The following is a 25792-nucleotide window of genomic DNA, read 5'->3' on the forward strand; positions in this document are numbered from 1 at the left end:
TAGATAGATTTTCTCATTTTCGGGAAAATGAATTATCGACTTTTGGGAAGTAGATTTTCGTATTTTCGAAATATTACCTAATTTTGGGAAGTAGATTATCATAGAAAACGGGAAATTTGTATCATAAAAATGGGAAATATCTACTTTCAGGAAGTTGGTTAGATAACCAAATTTGCAGAAAATAGATTATCATAGAAAACGGGAAATTTGTATCATAAAAATGGGAAATATCTACTTTCCGGGAAAGTTGGTTAGATAACCAAATTTGCCGAAAATAGATTATCATAGAAAACCGGAAATTTGTATCATAAAAAATGGGAAATATCTACTTTCCGGGAAAGTTGGTTAGATAACCAAATTTGCCGAAAATAGATTATCATAGAAAGCGGGAAATTTGTATTATAAAGAATGGGAAATATCTACTTTCCACGAAAGTTGGTTAGATAACCAACTTTCCCGAAAATAGTTATCATAGAAAACGGGAAATTTGTATCATAAAAAATGGGAAATATCTACTTTCCGGGAAAGTTGGTTAGATAACCAAGTTTTGAAATAGATTATCATAGAAAAAGGAAATTTATCATAAAAATGAAATATCTACTATCCGGGAAAGTTGGTTAGATAACCAAATTTGCCCGAAAATAGTATCATAGAAAACGGGGAAATTTGTATCATAAAAAGTAGGAAATATCTACTTTCCGCGAAAGTTTCTTAGATAATCAACTTTCCCGAAATAATTATCATAAGCAGAAATTTGTATCATAAAAAATGTGAAATATCTACTTTCCGGGAAAGTTGGTTAGATAACCAAATTTGCCGAAAATAGATTATCATAGAAAACGGGAAATTTGTATCATAAAAAATGTGAAATATCTACTTTCCGCGAAAGTTTCTTAGATAACCAACTTTCCCGCAAATAGATTATCATAGAAAACAGGAAATTTGTATCTTAAAAAATGGGAAATATCGACTTTCCGGGAAAGTTGGTAATCTACTTCCCCGAAAAGTAGATAGATTTTCTAATTTTCGGGAAAGTAGATTATCGACTTTTTGGGAAAGTAGATTTTCGTATTTTCGGGGAAATATTACCTAATTTTGGGAAGTAGATTATCATAGAAAACGGGAAATTTGTATCATAAAAAATGGAAATATCTACTTTCCGGGAAAGTGGTTAGATAACAAAATTTACCGAAAATAGATTATCATAGAAAACGGGAAATTTGTATCATAAAAAATGGGAAATATCTACTTTCCGCGAAAGTTTCTTACATAACCAAATTTGCCGAAAATAGATTATCATAGAAAACGGGAAATTTGTATCATAAAAAATGGGAAATATCTACTTTCGCGAAAGTTTCTTAGATAACCAACTTTCCCGAAAATAGATTATAAATATTTCCCAAAAAGTCGATAATCTACTTCCACGAAAAGTCGATAATCTACTTTCCCGAAAAGTAGATAATCTATTTTTCGGGAAAGTAGATAACCAACTTTCCCGGAAAGTAGATATTTCCCATTTTCTATGATACAAATTTCCTGTTTTCTATGATAATCTACTTCGGACCAATTTGGCCCCAGCTGACCTATTTTGCCTCAACAGGATCTATTTTGCCCAAACCGGACCTATTTGGCCCAAACTGGATCGATTTGGCCACAACCGGACCTAACTTGGCCCACCCTAGTCCAACCTGGCTCACCCTGGCCCTCCCTCCCCCCCCCCAAAAAAATAAATTATATATATATATATATATATATATATATATATATATATATATATATATATATATATATATATATATATATATATATATATATATATATATATATATATATATATATATATATAGGACTTTTTATCAAAGAAAACAGGAAACTCTATCAAAGAAAATGGTTCTTTTTTTTCTTCAAAGAATAGTATATATTCGATAGCTAAATCTCTTTTATTGATTTTAATTCCTTAATTCGTCTCCATTTCTCTAAGAAGAGCATTACTGCTTCTTTTCTTCATCATTAACAAGACAAGTGATAGCTACATTTGTTTGTGACAGTTAAGGATAATAAGAAAGGCTGTACAAAATACTGTTTATTTTGTGTTCATAATAAAACATTACATAAAAAATTGTCTACAGCTGTGATATTAAAAGAAAATTTTCTTATCACTCCATCTCTGTTGTGTCAGTGAAAAAAGCAAAGTTGAACACCTCGGTGAATCAAACCTAACTTTTGAATTACATAACAAACTTGATCCTTGATTTTGTTTAATGGAATGTATGCAGCCAACTTTTTTCTTTTAATATTTTAATTTGAGATTACATAAACTGACTAAAACCTACAATGGGTTCAAAAGAAGTTCTAACACCATGGCCATATCCCCAAAAAATTTAAAACAATTCGTATTCCATGAGTTATACATTTTTTCACCAAGATTCCAAATAATTTATTTCCTTCAAGTTATGAAATACCATGAAGCTCAGCATCTACAAATTTTGACTTGACAAAAAGAAAATAATCTATATGATCACTAGATTACTTCATCCCAAAATATTTGCAGCATGAAATATTTTAGATACAGTGCAGCACAATATGTTTTGTTGAAAAAATAAATGCATGATGTACTCAAAAAAAATTATAAAGGTATTTGCTGTGCCATATAATAATGGTTATGGTGTATGGCTTTGAACCATTACCACAAGCAAAAAAAAAATTACTTTAATCTAAAAATAAATATAATACCTTCAAAGGAAAAATGGGATATTAAATAAATACAGAATGAAAACTTACTGCTAATTATGTTTCAAGGGACAATTTAAATTATCATATCATAAACCCTTTCACATCAATTGTTGCACTTTAGAATTTTATTCTGGCTACTGCTTGAAAACCTACAGGAACCAAAGGGTTAACTTTATTGAATTTAAAATTTGTATGATTTACTGCTTTTCATTAAAACAATAATTAGAGACATCCAAATTCATGTGAAACTAGATGAAATAGTCAATTTCCATATGTACAGTACAGTACAGTATACGTACTGTTATCAGTTATGACAGTGAAACGTCAAAAATCCAACATAATGGGGTTTGGGAATTTGCCACGTTTTAGAAACTAAAAGTGTAATTTTACCCAGTTTGCTCTATCTACTCAAAAGTTTTGTGTTATTTAATGTAATTTACATGTAAAAATATAGTAATTACATAAATAAATGTGCTAAAAAACAAACATTTATTCACTTCTAAAAAAGTATGCATTGTCTCCATTTGATATATAATTAATGAACAAAAGAAAAGGGCAGAAAATTTTCATTTACTTCATGGTTACAAGCCCCATATACACTACTCTTGCATTTTACAAAGTTAGCACCACTGGGCAGTGATCCCATAATAGAAATCACGGAGCAAAAAACTTATAATAAAAAAAAAAGACTGGGTATGCACCACCACAAGCTCAAGAACTACAAACAGTGCATAAGAAGCAGCACAGTCAACCACAGCACTGGTCAACAGAGGAGACCGTATGGTAATTATGAGGTGGTGTTTTGAATTTTGTAATACATACTTGCCATATTTCAGAAAAAAAAATACAGCCAATTTTTTTAAGCTTTTATTTTATGAGTGGCCAGTTTTTGGAGTTCCACTGAATAAACATCCTAAAAATGGCAAAAAAATTTGCACAATCAAACATTGAATTTAATATTGGTGATTACTAAAGAAGCAATTATAATACAGAAATTATAAGAAATACTGCTAATCCCTTCAAAAGTGGGATAGCCTGTACATGCATACTCACTTATCTTCATCTCTTGAGTTCACCTTTTTCAGTACTGGTCATCATGGAAAATGTCATTCAGGCTCTGGTATGGTTTCTTGTTAACGACTTCTAGGTTTCAGTTCATCATAGCACGATCTTAGGAAAATGTAATTTTTCTTTTGTGGGTTGAAATATTCATGGCCCTGCAAAAAAAAGAGCCGTGTCAGTATTTATAAATCTAGCAAAGGACAAAATTCATCACTGCACCCTTGAATCCTGTAAACATAAAACTACAGTCAAACAAAGCAAGCACCATATTTAACAGCCATACACTAAAGACACCGAATGTCTTAATGAAAGAAGCAAATAAATAAAAAATAAAAAATAGCTTACCTTAGACCAGTCATATGATACAGCATAAGCAAATATCTGGCCATTGTGGTTAAATGCACAACATGAGATGGGCTGCTCCATAGCTTCTGAGTTCTTGAGCTTTGTGCGAGCATCTTTGTCCCAAAAACTGAACCTGCCATCAGAGCCTACAGTTGCCAGTGTACCATGAACCGGGTGAAATTTGATATCATTCACCTGTTGGGAAATAAATAGAGAGTTTATGGGAAAAATCAACTTCTATCCAATACGTCACTTCTCGTATCAAAATGCACTACAGTAGTCATTGAAGAATCTTTACCAAAACCCTGATCAGCTCTTACTTCCTCATTGAAAGTAGGTGTCATAGGCCCAATTGCCACTGAAGACAACTATTGGGATATTACCACAATATGGTGGGATTCACTGTGTGTTTCCTGAATGAAATTACTCATATTAGATATACCTGTGTATCAACCAACACTCATTTATTTATTTCATTTATTTAATATTAAACCAAGTACAGGTAAGACTACACCTGCAACTTACTGCATATATATCTTGGAACCCATTAGAGGTACCATTTGAGCGATGGCACTTGAAAGTGAAATTATCTCGTGGAGATGCAGTGACAATGTACTGTATTGCCACTCGTCCTTCAACACTGCCCAGAGCAAACCCTGCTGGGGCACCTGCACCCTTCTTGTCTTTAAAGATTGCAACACACCGATGCTGGAATATAAAAAACAAAATTATATATATATATATATATATATATATATATATATATATATATATATATATATATATATATATATATATATATATATATATATATATATATATATATATATATATATATATATATAAACAAACTTTTACAATGCATGAATTCATGTATTGTATTCAGTATTTAATGCATATATATGACCAAAATATTGTTACAGTATTTGATGTTCTGGAAAGGAATGTGTCAGAATTGTACAGGTGACAATAATCTGGGCTGAGAGGTACAACATAATTTCAAAGCATACCTGATATTTAAGAGGCGATTCAATTTGCTTGAATTCTTGTGGTTGTGTTTCAAGTTGATATACAATTAAGTGACGATTAGCAGTTCCAACAACTGCCATTGGGTACTCCACATCAGCACAGTAACACCGCTCAGGTAGATTGATGGTCATAATTGGCTGAGGATTCCTTGTGTCCCAAAACTGTAATTACAAAAGTGAACAAGAAAATTGGTAAAATTGCCTCAACACTATTTACTATTATACCGGCATGTCTTGGCCTATGACCTTCTTTATAGAAACTGGTGAGTTGTTCATGAGACATCATTTGTTGACACTAACCTTTCTGTAAATTATCATTCAAATCCCTTCCTTCACTAGATCAAAATTGATAGAATAAACACAATGTGGGTCAGATAGACAAAGTCGAAAATTAATGTGCTTTCACGTGGAAAACAGAATAACTTTTTTGGTGAATATATAAAACAACCTTTCTTGAATGCAACTTCAACTTAATAATCCAGTGGTGAAGCCAAGTTACTAGGCTCTACCTAGACTGAAAACTAGGAAATTCCTAGTCTATCAACATACCCTCTTCAAGCTTCTTCATGGTGGTTATATCCTTCATACATCCCTTAAGATCAAGAGTTCTTCCCTGACCAGAATATTTTGGTATGTGCAAAGGGTTTGATGTAAAACCCCCTCTGACACAGAAGTTAAAATACTTTACTGAATATTACAGCTATGTAATCTTGCAGGACATAAGTACTGAATTAACATAAGTCTCTCTCATCTTCCACCTTAATCCTACCTAAACAACTTTGAACACCCAGGGAATTAGAGAAGAGACCTGATTAAAAAATTAAACCAAGATACAAAAACAGATGATCAGACAATCTCTACTCCGTTATGGAGCAGTAAACCAGAAAGCCAGGATCCAACACCTGAATATAGTGGGTTGATCCCCAGACTCATTAAAACCCTTGCTTAACATGGGGAAACACCAGAGTCTAAGCAGGGAAACATTTATATTCTTAGCTTAACCTAAAACCTACAAGCTAAAGTTCTCACCCCATTGCATTTCTACTATATGATAATTGGTTAAGTTTTGAAAGTTATATTCAATTAAACTCTGGGGCAAGGAATAGCCATATCCAAGCTTGGAGCCCTCCAACTGGATGGAAAAAAGCAGAATGAAATACAACATTTGTTAAATGTCACAAACCGTGACTCATGATTTCATGTGCCCAACAATCGACCTTGTTCATTCAGAACAGCCACAGTTTATTCATCTGAAAATAAATACTAAGCCTGCCTTGAATTCTTATATATATGATATAATTCAATAAATATTACAAAATTATGCTATATTTCGTGTCCAATTCAAAAAAAAAAATATATATATATATATATATATATATGCTGATAACCACAAGGAAAGAAGAAAACACGAAGTTCCCAAGCGCTTTCGTGTAATTCACATCTTCAGGGGTGAGTACAGACTAGAGAGAGTAATACAAATCAAGGTGTATATATACAGAGGAGGGTGAGACCAGGTCCACAATGGTCAGGTATTAGGTAATGACCCTACTAATCTTTAAATAGCACACAACGGTTGGTGGTCAGGTCAGATGGTCAAGTGACCCGGCCTTCTCACCTGATCACAAATCTTCTTAATTACAAAATTGTCCAGCTTGTACATGCCGTTACTCAAATTCATGTTGAATGCTTCGGTATGTTTAATAAGACTAGATTCTATGATGTTCCTACTGTCAATTGACTTACATGGTAATATTGAGGAGGCATTATCCCAGTCAATGCAATGCTTGTTATCCCTCAAATGAACAAACAGAGCATTGGATTCCTGGCCTGTCCTAACACTGTATTTGTGTTGTTTAATTCTAGTTGCAAGATCTTTACCTGTCTGGCCTAAGTAAAACATATTACATTCCTTCATCGAACTCATCAAACTATGTATTAAGGATTGCAAATTCGAATTCAATGGGGAATATCATGCTCAAAAATTTGGTATGGCAATGGGTAATCCACTCTCACCTGTATTAAGCAACCTATATATGGAATTCTTTGAAAAGAAACTATTAAGTAATATTTTACCACCCTCAGCAGTCTGGTTTAGATATGTTGATGATGTATTATGTCTCTGGCCATGTAATGAGGACCTAAAAGCTTTCCTACCACAACTTAACAACTTAGCCCCCTCGATCAAATTCACTGTGGAATTAGAGCAAGACTGTAAATTGCCATTCCTAGACTGTCTGATACACAGAATAGGTAACACTTTTAAGTTCAGTATGTATAGAAAACCAACTAATGTGTGTTCATACATTCATTATTATTCTGCCCACCATAATAAAGTCAAACAGTCAGTATTTTCAACAATGTTTTTACGTGCCTTGAGAATTTGCAGTCCGGAATTCATCGATGAGGAATACAAATATATATATAATATTGGCTCAAACCTTAAATACCCTAGATCTTTCAGAGACAAATGCTTAAACATTACTAAGAAAACTTTTTATAGAACTGACCCCAAGCCCACCCATGACCATAAGAATATCTTAATATTACCATTTCACAAAAATTTCTCACACATTCCTGCACAGCTAAAAACCTGGAACGTCAATGTGGCATTTAAAAACTCATGCACTGTTAAACAAATGTTAATCAAGAACTCCCCCAACAACACAATTGGTTGCATTTATAAAGTTCCTTGCAGGGAATGTAATATGTTTTACTTAGGCCAGACAGGTAAAGATCTTGCAACTAGAATTAAACAACACAAATACAGTGTTAGGACAGGCCAGGAATCCAATGCTCTGTTTGTTCATTTGAGGGATAACAAGCATTGCATTGACTGGGATAATGCCTCCTCAATATTACCATGTAAGTCAATTGACAGTAGGAACATCATAGAATCTAGTCTTATTAAACATACCGAAGCATTCAACATGAATTTGAGTAACGGCATGTACAAGCTGGACAATTTTGTAATTAAGAAGATTTGTGATCAGGTGAGAAGGCCGGGTCACTTGACCATCTGACCTGACCACCAACCGTTGTGTGCTATTTAAAGATTAGTAGGGTCATTACCTAATACCTGACCATTGTGGACCTGGTCTCACCCTCCTCTGTATATATACACCTTGATTTGTATTACTCTCTCTAGTCTGTACTCACCCCTGAAGATGTGAATTACACGAAAGCGCTTGGGAACTTCGTGTTTTCTTCTTTCCTTGTGGTTATCAGCATATACCTAGATCACGCGCACCTACAGTGATTTACTTGTATATATATATATATATATATATATATATATATATATATATATATATATATATATATATATATATATATATATGTATGTATGTATGTATGTATATGTATGTATGTATGTATGTATGTATGTATGTATGTATGTATGTATGTATGTATGTATGTATGTATGTATGTATGTATGTATGTATGTATGTATGTATGTATGTATGTATGTATGTATGTATGTATGTATGTATGTATGTATGTATGTATGTATGTATGTATGTATATATATATATATATATATATATATATATATATATATATATATATATATATATATATATATATATATATATATATATATATATATATATATATATATATATATATATATATATATAGGGATGAAATGATCAAATTATTAGAGTATGTCTGCAACGTCTCATTGTAACTCAATGGGAACAATGATAGAGAGGAGCATGTCCTTAAGATCACTCCTGAGGGTATGCTTTACCTGGCTAATGGACCTTGGAGCAAGACCATGAGGGAAAAACCCTATTAAGGTATAGAGGTACTGTATATCAGTCTACCAAAATTTAGGATGAGAAGGACTCTATTATGATAAAATTACCAAACATGAAGGACCACTAAAAATACCCAAAAATGCGTAAATCAAACACAATTTTCTCATAAGAAATAAAAGAAACGGTAAGGTTAGGAGTGCTGAAAAAAGTTAACACTATACTCTAAGTACCTAAAATTATAAGAAACGTTGAAATTCCTTTTAATGTTGGAACAAGCACTATATAGGTCCTTACTGTATGGTATGGTAGGGTAGGGTGACTGAATCTAATGTGTTGGTCCTTATGATACCCATTTTGTTGCTACAAGTAAAAAAAAGCACACCATAGTACAGTGCATCCTCTTATAACGTCGTCCCGCTTAACGTTGTTTCGGTACTACGTCGCTAAATTTTAGAGACCAAAAATTTTTTTAACATCCCGAGGATCTGAAACTACATCGTTTTGCGTCGTCACAGACTACTTTCTACGGCGCATCACCCGCTCTTGTCTGGCTGTGCTACGCTCTCTCGGCTCGGCGCGCTGCCCTCACTCGCAGAATGTCACAGCGTTCCCAAGCGACGCCAAGTCAGTCTCTGTTACGACTTCACATCATTCATGTGTGCTTAAGTGCTTTTGCTCTAACTATCCGGACCAATGCTGACAAGATTAAGGTTAGTGCTGGAAGTGGTACTACTCTCAGTGCAACTAAAATAACTTGTACTAGAAGTACTGTGATGGCAAAAGTGGAAAAGATGCTGGTTATGTGGATGGAGGACCAGAATCAATGCAATGCCCCTGTGAGCCTTATGGTTATCCAGCATAAGGCCAGATCCTTGTTTGACGACGTAAAGGAAGAAGAGGGTGAAGGATCAAAGAAAGAGTCCTTTACGGCCAGCCGAGGATGGTTTCAACGATTTAAGCGCAGGTATAACTTCCACAATATTAAGATGACTGGTGAAGCTGCCAGTTCAGATACGGTTGCTGCCGAGACATTCCCGCCAGAATTCAAACGGATTATCTGGGAAAGAGGATACTCATCGAAGCAAGTCTTCAATGCGGATGAGACTGGTCTCTTTTGGAAGAGGATGCCTGAGAGGACCTATATCTCCAAGGAGAAAAGAGCACCAGGTTTTAAAGCGGCAAAAGACCACTTGACGCTGCTGCTTGGCAAGAACGCTGCCGGCGACTTCAAGCTGAAGTTGATGTTGATTTCTTGCGCTGCTAACCCATGGGCCCTGAAAGGTTACTCTAAGGATCACCTTCCTGTCATTTACAGGGCAAACAAAAGGCATGGATAACCAGTGCCATATTTAGCTAGTGGTTAAAGGTGTATGCCATCCTTGCAATGAAGGAATAATGTGCCAAGGAGAACCTTGACTTCAAAATTCTTCTGATCGTTGACAATGCTCCAGCTCATCCTCCCAATCTCAACGACTTGCATGACAGTGTTAAGGTTGTATTTCTGCCTCCCAACACGACAGCACTGATGCAGCCAATGGACCAAGGCGTCATCGCCGCATTCAAGGCGAATTATTTAAGCCGTACCATGGTCCAGCTGCTCAAGACTACAGACGGAGATAACAAACCCAAGATCCAAGAATATTGGCGTGGCTTCAACATTCTTCATGCAACTGACACATTGGCAAGGCACAGGAAGAGGTTTCAGAAAGTTGCCTGAATGATGTTGGGGTATATTGTGGCCCGAGTGCGTCAACAGTTTTATGGGATTCACGGACTTAGTCCCAGCTGTGAATAGGGATATCCTCAGCTTGGCTAGACAGGCAGGCTTTGATGAGCTGGAATCAGAGGATATTGAGTATGTCCTGGCATTCCATACAGAAGAGCTCACCAAAGAAGATCTGAAACAACTACAGTAACAGAACACAGTCCAGTTGAAGACGACGACGACAAAGAAGAACCTCAACAAACGCTATCTTCCAAGAGGATGGCAGAATCGTTCAACATGTTCCAGCAAGCAATGCAAATCCTTATAGATGACGACCCAAAAAGAGAACGTAGCTCAAAGGTCTTGGTTGCTACACTGAGATCTATAAGGAGAAGTAGAAGAGTAGCACCAAGTAGTCAACACTGGATTCATTTGTTCATCACAGGATGGCAGAAACAGTTTCTTCACAACAGCTGGCAGCCGAGAAGGAATACAAAGCAGCCGAGGAGGAGCAAACAACAACGTAGGAGGAGCAAACTTCAACGGAGGAGGAACAAACAGCAGCGGAGGAACCCCAGTCAGCGCAGGAGGAGGATGAGGCAGCCGTAGAGTCTCAGTGACTGGTCACCCTCCTTTCCCGCCCGCCTCTGCTCCCACCCGCCTCCGCTCCCACCCTCCTCCTCCGCTTCACTACCCACCACACACTCGCTCCACCACCTCTGCCCGTCGGTGAGTACCGATACAAACTTAACAGTTATATATCTACAGTATATACTATTTTCTATAGAAATGGCAATGATTTTCTGTATATGTAATGTTTTTCATGGGGCAAAGGGAGGCTCAGGAACGTAACTCCTGTATTTTATCTATTTTTTATGGGGAAAATTGATCCGCATAACGTTGTTTCATATAACAACACGTTTTTAAGAATGTAACCCCAACATTAAGTGATGACTTACTGTACCTGTTTATGCTCGGATGCTAAAAATTTCCAGTTTTCCCTCATCTTTAGGTACAGTACCTACTGTACCATTATGCTAACTGTCTCCTTTTGGAATCTGGTGTGAGGATGTGGGATATTTTATTTTATTTTTTTTTATTTAGCTTACTAAATTATTTGATCCTAGTCACACAAGTTGGAGGCCTGATAATTTAGACGTACAAGCTATACAGAGTTACTTTATCCTAACATGACGTAATCAATATATTTCTTGACCACTGGTTCCTTATCTCAACCACATAATTTTCAATGAGGGTTTGCCTTGTTCCTACAACAAACACAAGCCATATGTGCCTCTTACTTTAAGAGTCTTATCCCAAGACCCAGTCATGATGCAGGAATATGAGGGTGCCTTGATCCAGTGTACTGTTTTTACTGGAGCATCATGCTGGGCAACTTGCATCTTCTGGTTGCTGCCCAAGTCCCAACAATGAACTGTCTTATCAGCACTCGCCATAAACACCTGTTTCAAGAAAAAAACGAAAGAAAGTAACAAGATATAGTAATGCTTTACAGGGAAGGGGAGAGATAACTGGGGTAGATTTAAGGTGAAATTTGCCAGATTCCTGTGACCCCTCCAAGTAATCCCCAGAAATTTATCTAAATTATAATACAACTGGACCTCATGGTGACCAAACATGTACAGTACTGTACACCATGATTAGGAAATTCATAGGCTGTAGTTGTAGTACTGCTACTGACCTTGCTGCCATCATCATGCCAAGCAACATCCATCACAGGCCCACCCATGGTCTGCTGTGCTTTGCCAATGGTCTTCCCATCACGCTGTACCTCCCAGCAACGTACCTGTAATTATATAATCATGTGGAGTAGTTCTGAGTAAACAGAAAGGATTTAGGATAAGAAGTTGTGGAATAAATTTGAAAAATAATAAAGAAGTAGGTGCGCTGCTTACAATAAGAACAAGATAAGTACCATAAGCAGATATGGACTTTTCTAAGTTTTTGGCTGTTTAACCCTTAAACAGCGGTCTTCATCAGTGGAAGTTAGGTGTAGGGACGGCAGCCATCACCACTGGATGTTTCAGTTTCCTTGAGAGTTCCATAAATGCGCATGTGGGGGATAAGTAGGGAATCCTTGGTGGTTGGTTGAAGGTTAAGATATGTAAGAAAAAATGATGAATACCTGACTGTACAGTACAGTACTATCAAATTTAAAATGACATAATGTATATGAAATGTGAATGGTTTTGAAAGTGATGTAAAACAGTTTGCAGTAATTCTGGGAGTTTAAAAAGGTAATATGTCTCCAAGTCCAGTCAATATACCACAGTGAAGCAGATAAAAAGAGATTAGAGCAAAAATGGATATTTAAGCATAGTGTATTACAGTAGCAAACACTTCCCCCCCTAACACAAGGGTACACAGAAACTAGAAGTCGATAATTTTCCATTTGTGAGTACAGTATCTCTGAACAGGTTAACCCCTAGGCTTCGAGTCATGCCCTGTGACATGTGTCTGTAGAACTTCGGGTCACGTCCTGTGACGTGTGTCTGTAGAGCTTCGGGTCACATCACATAACATTTTGATTTTCCCCGGTCCTATTTGAATAAAAAGAGAAGTCCTGGCTAGATTATGTTGCCAAACACAGTAGATATTTATCTTTCACTCACTCACACATGAGAGCCTCCCAGTCTCTTCTCGGGAGCTTCTCACCTTTTGTGATGTACAGTAGACATCTTGCCCTTGGATTTGACTTATGTCACCATGTGTTTTTACCCTCCAACCCCCATGCACATGTCTAGTAGTGTAATCAATTACTAGAGCACTAATAATGATTGTTAATAGTGTAAATAGTAATAACATAGTAAGCCAAGTGTCCTGTTCCTCAGACTGCCTACAAATTAGTGTTGTTTACCTCTTTACCACTTCGTCACACACACGCCACTTCATGAACAATCTCGATTCTCCCTAACCCTGGTGTTGCCAACCTTTGGCAAGGACATATATTTATTTCCTGTTTATATCACTCATGGCCAGTTTGCATGACTAAAATTGCTTTTTATTTGTTTTTTAAATGTTCCCGAATATACCCGCACAGGGGGGGAAGGGTTTGCCGACCATAGCCCAAACCCAGGGGTTAAGAAATAAACAATTAATAAGCTCATCAATTATCAAACTAGAAAACAAAGAGAAAGAATTTCTAGAAAAGCTGAAACAAGTTATTCACTTACATTATTATCCCAGCTTCCAGCAACCAGAAAATCTTGGGGAATAGATGGTGGAGAGAATGCCATGCATTGGACTGAATCATCCGGTGGATTCACAACCTGTATGTGCAAAACAACATGAAAAATTTATTCTAACATTCACATGAAATCATTTTGCATATATAATATCCAGAGTTGTAAAGTAACTAAATAAATATACTTGAGCACCGTAGTCAAGTAACAATTTTGGGTATTTTTTAAAAAGTACTAATTTTTTTTAGTAATATTACTTAAGTATGGTTTTCTAATACATTTACTCCAATACAATTGAAAAAACAAAAATCATTACTCGTTAAATGCAAACTAATAATATAGTATATTTTAGTTAATTAATTATTAGCCATTGCAAAAGAGTTGGGGTGGAGGGTATGGTGTGGATGTGGGGAGACACCACGCGGTCACAAACCTAGAGGTTAGATTTTGACAGACGGTTTCAAGATATAGCAACAATAGAACCTGTTGTAACATATACAGTATGTGTTTTCCGTTTGGTAAAGACACAAATGTTTAAAATATTGCATCTAGAATGGTATCAGTATTTAACATGGACATATCTGAAGTCGAAAATGAGCTTTTGAAACTTCAAAATGATATTCAGATGAAATCCATGGCAACAGGAGGAAGTTTCTGGAACCTTCTCAGTGAAGAAAAATATCCTAATGTCAGAAAATGTGCCATGTACCTAACAACATTTTTGGGATCAACCTACCTTTGTGAATCAACAAGTTCACACATGAAACACATCAAATCCAAATACCGATCAACAATGTCAGATGAACACCTGGATGCTTGCTTGAGGCTAGCAGTCATCGTCTACAGTCCTAATTACACAAAGCTGGCAGACAACATGCAATGCTAACCATTTCATTAGTGAAGTGAGTGTATGCTTTTGTCATGTTAATATATTATAACAGTTATTGAAAAATACTCTCTCTCTCTCTCTCTCTCTCTCTCTCTATGAACCTGCATATTTTATGGCAATGGGAGGGGGTGTTATGGGTGAATATTAGGCTGGTAGATCGCATCAGGGTAACTGTGGAAAAAGTAGATCACATCACACAAAAGGTTGGCCACCCCTGGGTCCAGGCCATACAAGTCCTGGGTACTGGCAACCCTGAAGTTCCAATCTGAAGACTTGTCGACACTGTACAGGAGTTATTTGATCCACGTGTGCAACAGAAGCCATCAATTTTATTTACTATGAATGATTAATATTATTATTATTATTACAATTTCACCCCCAGGCCCCGATGTGGGTCAGTGACCTGTGCCCGGGTGGGCCAATTCCCCTTAAAAAAATAAAAAAATAGAAGACAGAATAATAACTGTCTTGCCTCCATGTTATTCATATTGACATGGACAAGACACTGAGGAAGATATATTTATATATGTATTTCTTTAAGAGGTAAAACAGACACTAACCTCAAAATCCTTCATCGGGTTTGCAGACGCTGGCGTGGAGGTCGATAACCCAAACCCACTAAATCCGGAGCCACTGCTCCCAAATGTACTTGGTGTAAACATTACCTGAAATTATATTATAATAAGATGCACTATATGTCACCCAACTTCATTAACTTCCAATTCTAAAGACTGATGCAAAATAAAATCCAAAAGGGAACAAAATATTTATCAATAGAATCAAAAGATTTGGTCATAAGTATGGGTTCATATACATAGTGGTGGATGGCAAGGTCCTTCAACAATTTGACAACACCTGATCAGAAGTGTGGGTGGACACACATGCTTCCCAAGCCCAGCTGACTCCAATAAATGATGTGTCACTTCTTAGGACACTCAGTCAGGAGCAGGAAAAATAAATGCATCTACTGTACAGGTATTGATGTGCACCACACTCTTGTGCTCAAGTTAAGTATGTAAGCAGCTTTGAAGAAGATTGAATTTAAAAGATAAAAATGAGGAGGGGTTTAATTTGAACATCATAAAAACATATACAGTGGTCCCTCGGTTAACGAACACAATTCGTTCCACAGAGTTGTTAGTTAACCGAAAATTTTGTTAACCGAATCTATTATTTCAATAGGATATTGGGTAATTGGTTCCAACTCACAGAAAAAGTACATACAAAGTACTGCATACCAGTAATAGAATTAACAAAACAATATAAACTAAATACAGTACTGTACTGTACAATAATACATAAAAAACAATAGAATACTATACTATATTTTAACTTACTTTGAGGTGTGTATGTCGTATTACCGGCAGCTTTGTTTACATACCAAACAGCTGATTGTAGAGGCAGTCGATGATGACATGCCATATTCTTCACAGAGTGCATTTTTTCTTCATGTTTCATAATAATTTCTGCACTGTATATTATCAATATGTTAACTAAATTTCAGAATGACCAATACAAGAGTAATTTTAATGTAAAAATGCAAAAATATTCAAGAGACCAACAAATCGATGTTCACCCCACTGTAAACAAAGTTAAACTGAGAAGCATTGTTGGGTGAGTCAATCAGCTGATTGGCGCACAAAAACTGTTCCCTGTACTGTCTATATTATCAATATGTTAAGTAAATTTCAGAATGACCAATAATTTTTATATAAAAATTGCAGAAATATTCAAGAGACCAACTTTCTTGATATTTACTTCACTAGAAACGAATGTAAACATAAAATCAATTACTGTACAAGTATTGGCGGATAGCCGATCAGCCGATGCTCACAACAAAACGTGTTTGTCGTAAGGATTTCGTTAATCAAAGTTTTGTTCGTTAATCGAACTGAAAATCCTTATAGGAGCTAATTCATTAACCAAAATATTTTTAATCAAACCGTTCGTTAACCGAGGGACCACTGTACCCTGTACAGTACTATACAGTAATAAAAAATATAAATAATGAATACTATACTATGGAACACAATTTCATTCCATTACCAGATACAGTATTCATTTACTTATACTGTACAGTATTCATTACTGTACATAATTTACCATGGCACTCTAAAGGAAGTAAATAAAGGATCATATAAAGTACAGTACCATACCAAATACAGTACTATACTGTACCACAGAAGATGATTTTAGAAATCAATACATATACAGTGGTCCCTCGGTTAACGAATTACCTTCCATAAGCATCTCCAATTCGGTTAACGAACAAAAATTCGATTAACGAAATTCGCACGAAATCATGTCAACATGTTTTGGCTTGCTCACCGGCTGGAAGATTAGTCCGCCAATACAGTAATTGGTTCTAGGGCTTATATTCGTTTCCATTGGAGTAAATATCACGAAGGTTGTGTTATTCAATATTTTTCTAAGTTTTATATTAAAATTATTAGTCGTTTTAACACTTATTTTACAAAATTGCAGTACAGGGAACTAATTTTTGGTGCACCCATCAGCCACTTCACTCACCCACCAAGGCGTCAGTTTGTGTCTCTGTGGAGGAAACATCTTGCTTGTGGGTCTCTTGAACACAGAGTATTTTTGCATTTTTACATTACAATTACATGTATTGGTCATTCTGAAATTTATTTAACATATTGACAATATATAGTGCAGTGCAGTGTTGATTTAAAGAAAATAATCTTGAATTACACCTAGCGAACTTCAAATTTTATTGGTGAAATGACAGCATCAAGCATGGGGTGATTTCTCTTCCACCCCCACTTCCTTCTCTTCTCCCTTCTCCTCCACCCCCACTTCTAATTCCCATCATCATCATCATCATCAACCAGGAGCCTTCTACATACACACATACATACTTTGCATGTACTTTTCGGCGAGCTGGAACCAATTACCCAATATCCCATTGAAACAATGGATTCGGTTAACAAACGACCTTCTGGAACGAATTGTGTTCGTTAACCGAGGGACCACTGTATCTAAATAGACTTTCCATGAGCTGAATGATATGTTTCATCATCATTTTGTTGCCACTGTTGCAAAACATTATTTTCCAAATTAATCCATCCACATACAGTAGCTATTAGATTCCTGGACCAAAAGTTATTTAATACCACTGCTATAGTGCCCTTAATACAGTATTGTGATGAAGAAAAAAATGTAACTAAGTGTGATTTAGAAGGAACAGACCAAAATTTAGCAGTGCTCAGAGCCATTTCTAGTAAAATCAGACACATTTCAGTTGTGATTTTCTTTCCTCCACACACTGCGGCTGCAATCTACTCAGGTGTGTACAGCCTAGTGAAAGCCATATTGGTGATCCGTCAAAAGAGAATGGCATTCAAGGTGACAGAGAAAATGGGAGTTCAAGATAGTTTTGAAAATCTTAGAGAGGGATGAAGTTTGGGCAATGGGGAAATAGTTGGAGGGATTAGAATGGTCACCATTCTTTGGGATGGGCTGAACCAAGGCATGCTTCCAAGAAGAAAGAAAAGTTTGGGTCTTGAGGCAAAGGCGAAGGGGACGAGCAAGCACAGGGGCCAGAGCTTCAGCACACTCCCTCAGAACACGAGGGGGTATTCCGTCCGGTCCATGTGCCTTACTCACATCCAACCTGGATAACACACACCAGCAACCCTACGAGTGGAGATTACAGGAAAGTGCATAGGTTCAGTAGGAGGAGCAGGGGTAGGAGGGATAGAGTTGGAATCGTCTAAGGTGGAGTTAGAGGAGAATAAGGTGCCAAAGAGATTGGATTTGTCAGGGGGAGAGTTGGCTATAGAGTTATCAGGTCAAAAGAGAGGAGGAAAAGAGGGAGTGCAGAAGTTATTACAGATGTTTTTGGTTAAGAACCAAAAGGATTTACTAGAGGAAATTAGTAAGGACATCGGTCTTTCTTTTTATAAAATTCCACTTGGCCTTACGAAGAATAGCCTAACAACGATTCCTAGAAGTAATGAAAGAGGAGTGGGTAATAGGAGAAGGAGATAGTTTCATAGTTTGATATGATCTATCTCTCTCCCTGTAAGCAAGAGAGCAGGAGCGATTGTAAAGTGAAAGTTTTGGTAGAAGACGGGATAAATGCACTCATACCACCCTGTATAACCCCAGCAATGCTGTCACCACATACTAAGGCATCCCGAGTGGAAAAGCAACAGTCATCCCAAGGAAAGTCGGTGAAGAATTCTCACAAGGATTGCCAGTTTGCCCGGTCCGACTAATTACCTAAACGTACCCAAATGTAGCCAAATATAGCCGCAATGAAGTCAAATAATGGTCCTACATGAATAAATCGGACTGCCAATCACTTCTCGACTAGTATTTGGTGTCAGAAAGTCACAAAAAATTGGAAAACTTACTTTAATCTGAGTTAATAGATCGCGTGCATGTACCGAGGGAGCGAGGAATTACCCAAATGTACCCAAATGTAGCCGGAATGAAGTCAATTGATGGTCGTACAAGCGTAATTCGGGCTGTGAATCACTTCTCGATTATTATTTGGTGTCATAAAGTAAAAAAAAATTGGTAAACTTAATTTAATCTGAGTTGTGTTGTGTTAGGTTAGGTTAGATTAGGTTAGGTTAGGTACATGCACTTGATCTATTAACTCAGATTAAATTAAGTTTACCAATTTTTTGTGACTTCGTGACACCAAATACTAGTCGAGGTTAGGTTAGGTTAGGTTAGGTACATGCACTCGATCTATTAACTCAGATTAAATTAAGTTTACCAATTTTTTGTGACTTTGTGACACCAAATACTAGTCGAGAAGTGCTTGGCAGTCCGATTTATTCATCTAGGACCATTATTTGACTTCATTGCGACTACATTTGGGTACATTTGGGTAATTCCTCGCTCCCTTTGTACATGCACGCGATCTATTAACTCAGATTAAATTGAGTTTACCAATTTTTTGTGACTTTGTGACACCAAATACTAGTCGAGAAGTGATTGGCAGTCCGATTTATTCATCTAGGACCATTATTTGACTTCATTCCGGCTATATTTGGCTACATTTGGGTACATTTAGGCACATTTGGGTAATTAGTCGGACCCCAGTTTGCCTTCTGATAGTGCCATAATTGACGTTTAGAGGGGGGTGGGGGAGGTGATCGTACCCAGTTTGATTTAATAGAAATAAGATTGTGATCAGAAGACCCTAAGTGGGTAGAGATTGAGTATGAATAGTGTGAGGGGATAGAGGTAAAACAAAGATCAAGAATGTTAGCAAGTTGACCGTGTCAATCAGGAACTCGTGTACGGTGTTTTATTATTTATTCCAAATTATTAAGTAAGGACAAAGAGAGTGCCTCAGCTCCACCTGGGTCATCCCTTGCAGAGCCAAGCCACTCTCTGTGATGTACATTGAAATCCCCTCGGTAGAGGGTCTCGGTGTTGGGGTGTGTAGATAGCAACGACTCATGGCAAGAAGCAAGATAGTCAAAGAGTTCCAAATAGTTGGTAGAGTTTGGAGAACAGTATAGGAAACAAAGAAAAATAGTCATCATTGGAAGAGATATTTTGAGCCAGAAGACAACAAAAAGGGGAAGATTCAAGATCCGTGAGTCGAGCTATAGGTGTAAGTGTGTTGCAGTAGGCGCATACACCTAACCTAACAGGTTAGGTGAGGTTTAATTTAGAAATAAGCATGTTTTAACACATTTACACAAACTAAAACAGTGTCCACTATAAAACACAGTGAAATTGCATCATTTTCATAATCGTTTTCTATGAAAAATCGGCTGCATATCAGTCATCAATAATTACAGATCTTTGTTTACATGTCAAGAAAGGTAAGGCATGTTTATTACGATTTATATTGAATTGAATTCATTCATTTTTTTTAAAGACGCTGTTTGGACTATAGTAAGAAAATTAAAACGACAATGCACAGGTTAGGAAGTTAGGTGAGGTTTAGGTAGGTTAGTTAAGGTTAGGCCAGATTCTAATAGGTTCTGTACTTTCTCGCTTCCATTTTTGTGTACAGTATCGTGCAAGTACTCTGGTATCTCCAAAAATTTTGGTTCAATTACATTAGTTATTTCTGGTGCTGTCTCCTCCAGCTTTACCAAAGTTCTTATTAATTTTCTTGGTGAATTTATAATCTTACTTTGGTCTTTCTTTCGCTGTTAGTAATATGTATTTCATAATGTTTAGACAATTCTAAGAATTTTTCTTCTATGATATTTCTGCCAGAAAATAAGGCTAACCGAGATATTAATTTTTCAATATTATTAGATTTGCTCAGTTACAAGTGTCGCCATTTGTTGTTTATGTCTTGCGGAGAAGGTCTGAACCCCCCCTCAGCCAGTGCTCCTTACCTCCGTCTTCGCTTCTTAAGCATCTACAGCGCATGTGCAGAGGTGGTGTGGGAGTTTCTTATTGGCTATAGCGATAGGAGATTATTATTGGGCAAGAGTTTTTGTCTTTGCAAATGAACAATGTGTGGGTGTGTTAAGAGTGGAGATTTTAATTTTGAGTACCAGATATGGCTGAACAGGTGGAAGAGCTGTGCCTAAATTGTGCTAAAAATTATTTAACATCAATTGCAGTTTCATCAGAAAAATAGAAGCAATTTCTTTTTATAGAAAAGACAGTGTATTACCGAACAACATTCTTTGTCCAGGATGTGGTGTCATGAACAAAGGGAGGTTGGGGGGGATGGGGGGGCTCAAGTTAGGCTTTGTTGGTTGGTTGGTTGGTTGTTATTTTATTTATGTGATTTACTCGAGAAAAAAATCCAACTTTTTCCGTTAAGATTGTTGGGGGGGGGGGATCTCAAAACTAGTGATTTCCGGAGAAATGAATATCAAATTCGCTCAAAACTCATCAAATACCATAGGAAAAACATATTTCTTATATCAAAAGAAGGACCGGTGCCGGATGTAAACAAATCATGGCAACACTTCTGACTGAGGAATTCTAATAATATTGAAAAATTAATATCTCGGTTATCCTTAATTTCCGGCGGAAATATCATAGAAGAAAAAATGTCTTAGAAGTGTCTAAACATTACAAAATACATATTAAAAACAGCGAGAAACACCGGTGTAAGACTATAAATTAAACATTTCTTAATCTCTTCTTGGTTGATCTACTTAAATGCTTTTCAATGTTTGAATGCCCACAATGTCTATCTACATTACATGAGGATCCCATGTCAACTCATAAGACATACCTACATACCAATAAATGAATCTTACAGACAATATCACCAGTATGTAATCAAGACATGAGATGACAATAGAGGTTCAAGAATAACTTAAATTCTGAAAACGATCTGTAAATTTATTCTGGTCTATTGAAACCGATATAGGCCTTGCTATATTAAGCCTACTGTGGAAGAGGTCAGTAATAAGTTGGCAATCCATTGTTAATATATGAAAGGTTATTTTCAACTCCTTTTACAGTGTTATTCTCTCACTTAATATTTTCAGTGACACCACGAGGAATAGTATAGAGTATAGTACAGTAACACTGCACTGCGGTGGGCCATGCCTGCTCCACACACCTCGCCCTGCTGTCATATTCACTATAACCACCCTTGACAATCTCGATATTTAACAATGAAACATTAAACACTTATCATATCACCTCAAATACTAAAAAACATGTGTACGAATGACATGACTTACTTGTAGTCACAATATATGGGGAATTAACGTTGTTGTGTTTTCCAAACCTGCGGCCTTAACACTGTTACCAGTGTGGCAACTGAACTGATAAAATAGGAAAACAAAATACAGAATGATATACTAGTTATAGATATATATGCCAAATTTAGGTTCAATAATACGCACCGAAATGCAAAAAACAAGTGCAATAGTAATTTTTTTAATATTTTAATTCATATATTTTCTAATATTCACTACAAAAATAGTAATTTAAAAAGACAAATTTACAACACAACTCTGTTCTGGCATTACTGAGAACGTATTGATAGTGAATACGGTACCAAAGTATGTATATTCTTCTATAAGTTTTATACAAAAGACACATAAATAGTTTGATTTAAATTCTACATAACTTATGAGTAATTCTACCAATTATTTTTAATGGTAATAATTCAATTCAATTTAATGATTTTTAATCCTACAAGTGCCCTGTGAGCAATAAAAAATTGGTTAAACAAATGCACTCATACCTCAGTCGTTATTAATACATAAAATAATGTAGTACTACATAAAGTTATACGTAGTGGTAATACGGTATACTGTACCACGGACTATAACATCTTTCCTTGAAGAGAGTTGTCATGTTTCAACCCGACCTTTAAACTAAATGAGTCCTGAGGAAAACTGCAGTACAGTACTTTTACTTTTATCCTCTTCACCACTGATCGGCTCGTTAGCCGCCCGGGCAATCGGTCACGTCTCTGTCACGTACTGTTGGCAAGTACTGGGCATGCACCGGCTCCTGAATGTACCTGAACCCGCTTCAGTGTTGGTCAAGTCTTGTCTTGAAAGAGCTCACACTCGGTGCCGTCACAATACTTTCTGGTATATTGTTCGAATAGTTTACAACTCTCACTCCGAAAAAGTTTGCCCTCACAGTTTTCTGGACTTAGGCTTCTTCAATCTTGAGCTGTTGTAGTGGATTTCTCCCCTACAAACGCTGTTTGTCGCTGCATAGCCGACCCCACGAATTCTCCTGTGTATGCCTCGTGGTCTAGGTCAACCAGCGCCGCCCACGGAGCGGGAGTCAACTACTAAGCCACGCCTACCCCCCGCTATTTAAGACCTGACCTCGTGGTGATCGCTCTTTCTACCTACACCAACCAGCCAGCAACACCTCCTCCGCCGCTGCCTGGCGGCCCTCGCTCCCGCCGGCGAGCATGGCGACCCACAAGCTGTCCTCCTCTGAGCACCCTCACCAACCAGCTCTCTCTACATCACGCTTGTAACCATGCTGCCTTCCCAGCACCAAGCTGCATTGTTCATCCAATACAACATGTATACAGAGAGCACATTGTGAGTTTCCTTTCTCCATCCCATCCTGAGTGTGAACCCAAACAACCCGTACCCCACAAATGGTGACCCCGGAGATTCGCACTCACACAGGATGGAGGAGAAACAGATCACTCTCCCAGTCTTCAAGCAACATGGAAGACTGGCTTATCCACCCAGAGGCAGCTCTCATCGGCTCTACAGCTACTGTCTCTACACCGAAGGTTAGACACCCTAGAGCAGCACTGTTTCTCTAAGCAGACACCAGCTCCTCTTCCTGCCCCAAGCACCACGTCCTACCGACCCCAACTCACCCGTCCTGCCTCAGACGCCGCCCCGGCCCAGCAGTACCCCCTGTCGCTTCTCCTGACGCGGCCCCTGCTTCTGAGTGCGGACCCACACACCACTCTTTTCTCCCTCAGGTACTCCCTGCTACTGTCCTGCACCCTGCTACTGTCGTGGACCCAGCTGCTGTCACGAGCCCTCATCCGCTTCTGCTGACGCAGCCCTTGCTTCTGACCCAGGCCCACACACCCCAGCAGGCGCATCTGACGACTCTGTACCTGTTGCGAGGGAAGCACAACATTCATCGCCTCCACACACCCTCTTCTCCCACAGATATTGTGTATCTAGACAGTTGTCTCTAGCGACCGGCTCATCCACGCCATCGCCGTTGTCTCACATGAGGCATGCACCGCCGTTCTGCCTCACATATGCTATGCAACCCTGCAGACAACAAGTCTCCTACACCGCCTGGAGGGAAGGGGGAGTATTGTAGTGGATTTCTCCCCTACAAACGCTGTTTGTCGCTGCATAGCCGACCCCACGAATTCCCTTGTGTATGCCTCGTGGTCTAGGTCAACCAGCGCCACCCACGGAGCAGGGGTCAACTACTAAGCCACGCCTACACCCCGCTATTTAAGACCTGACCTCGTGGTGATCGCTCTTTCTACCTACACCAACCAGCCAGCAACACCTCCTCCTCCGCCTGCCTGGCGGCCCTCGCTCCCGCTGGCGAGCATGGCGACCCACAAGCTGTCCTCCTCTGAGCACCCTCACCAATCAGCTCTCTCTACATCACGCTTGTAACCATGCTGCCTTCCCAGCACCAAACTGCATTGTACATCCAATACAACATGTATACAGAGAGCACATTGTGAGTTTCCTTTCTCCATCCCATCCTGAGTGAACACCAAACAATCCCACACCCCACACTGTGACCCCTTGTGGGGCGAGCGTCCGCCAGCTCCAAGTAAAGACACTCGACCGAGTAGTGCCCCCTGAGATGCTTATACACCTCAACTAGGTCACCCCTTGCCCGTCTGAAGTATAAGCTAGGCAAGTTCAGGCGCTCCAATCTCTCAGGGTAGCTGAGATGCCGAAGTGCAGGCACCAGTCTGGTGGCCCTCCTTTGAACATTTTCAACCAACTGACAATCGCTAGCATATCTCGGGGACCAGACGGGGTGACAGTACTCCAGATGGGGAAGCACTTCGCTCTTGAAGGTCGTAACGAGGGACGGACCGTCTAGATATCTGAACGACCTTCTTATAAGACCCAATAAATAATCTGCCCGATTTACCTTCTTCTCACAATGGCCCGAGAACTAAAGCTCATTGTCAACATACACACATAGGTCCTTCTCATATTCAATCTCAACTAGTGCAGTTTCTTCATCCCGTTGGGACTTATGATACGCCTCCTTACCGTTGGAACGCCCCAGGTGCATTCTCTTAAACTTCGTGACATTGAATTTCAGCAGCAATTTCTTCGACTATTCTTGGAGCTCACAGAGATCCTTCTGCAGCTCTTCACAGTCCACATGGTTCTTGATTTCCCGAAATAACATGGCGTCATCGGCAAACATTTGTATGGAGGAGTGTACGTCAGGCATGTCATTTAGAAACAAATAAACATCAGCGAGCCCAATACACTGCCCTGTGGTACCCCGTCTGTGACAGGTACAGATGATGATTTTGTGTCATTAATCACCACAGACCTGACACCAACTGACTCTTAGTCCCCTCCCTCTGCTGCCACGACTGGGCGAGGTGTCGCTGCTTCCACCAATCAGGGTACAGTCCCACCGCCTTCACGTAA

The 25792-nt window shown here is 38.1% G+C and overlaps 1 protein-coding gene across 1 annotated transcript; it reads right to left on the reverse strand.

The window, feature by feature from the left end:
* Positions 1-2070: 2070 nt before the first annotated feature.
* On the reverse strand, positions 2071-22461 carry LOC121862888 (protein Rae1-like). The gene is made up of 9 exons (XM_042361276.1): positions 22382-22461; positions 15287-15391; positions 13829-13924; positions 12337-12441; positions 11936-12097; positions 5151-5330; positions 4666-4848; positions 4141-4335; positions 2071-3950 (listed from the first exon to the last, which is right to left on the reverse strand). The coding sequence occupies exons 2-9, from the start codon at positions 15386-15388 to the stop codon at positions 3867-3869; spliced, it is 1107 nt and encodes a 368-aa protein (XP_042217210.1). The 5' UTR covers positions 15389-15391; positions 22382-22461; the 3' UTR covers positions 2071-3866.
* Positions 22462-25792: the final 3331 nt, after the last annotated feature.

This window comes from Homarus americanus, unplaced genomic scaffold, assembly GCF_018991925.1.
Source record: "Homarus americanus isolate GMGI-L3 unplaced genomic scaffold, GMGI_Hamer_2.0 scaffold24922, whole genome shotgun sequence".
Lineage (NCBI taxonomy): Eukaryota > Metazoa > Arthropoda > Malacostraca > Decapoda > Nephropidae > Homarus > Homarus americanus.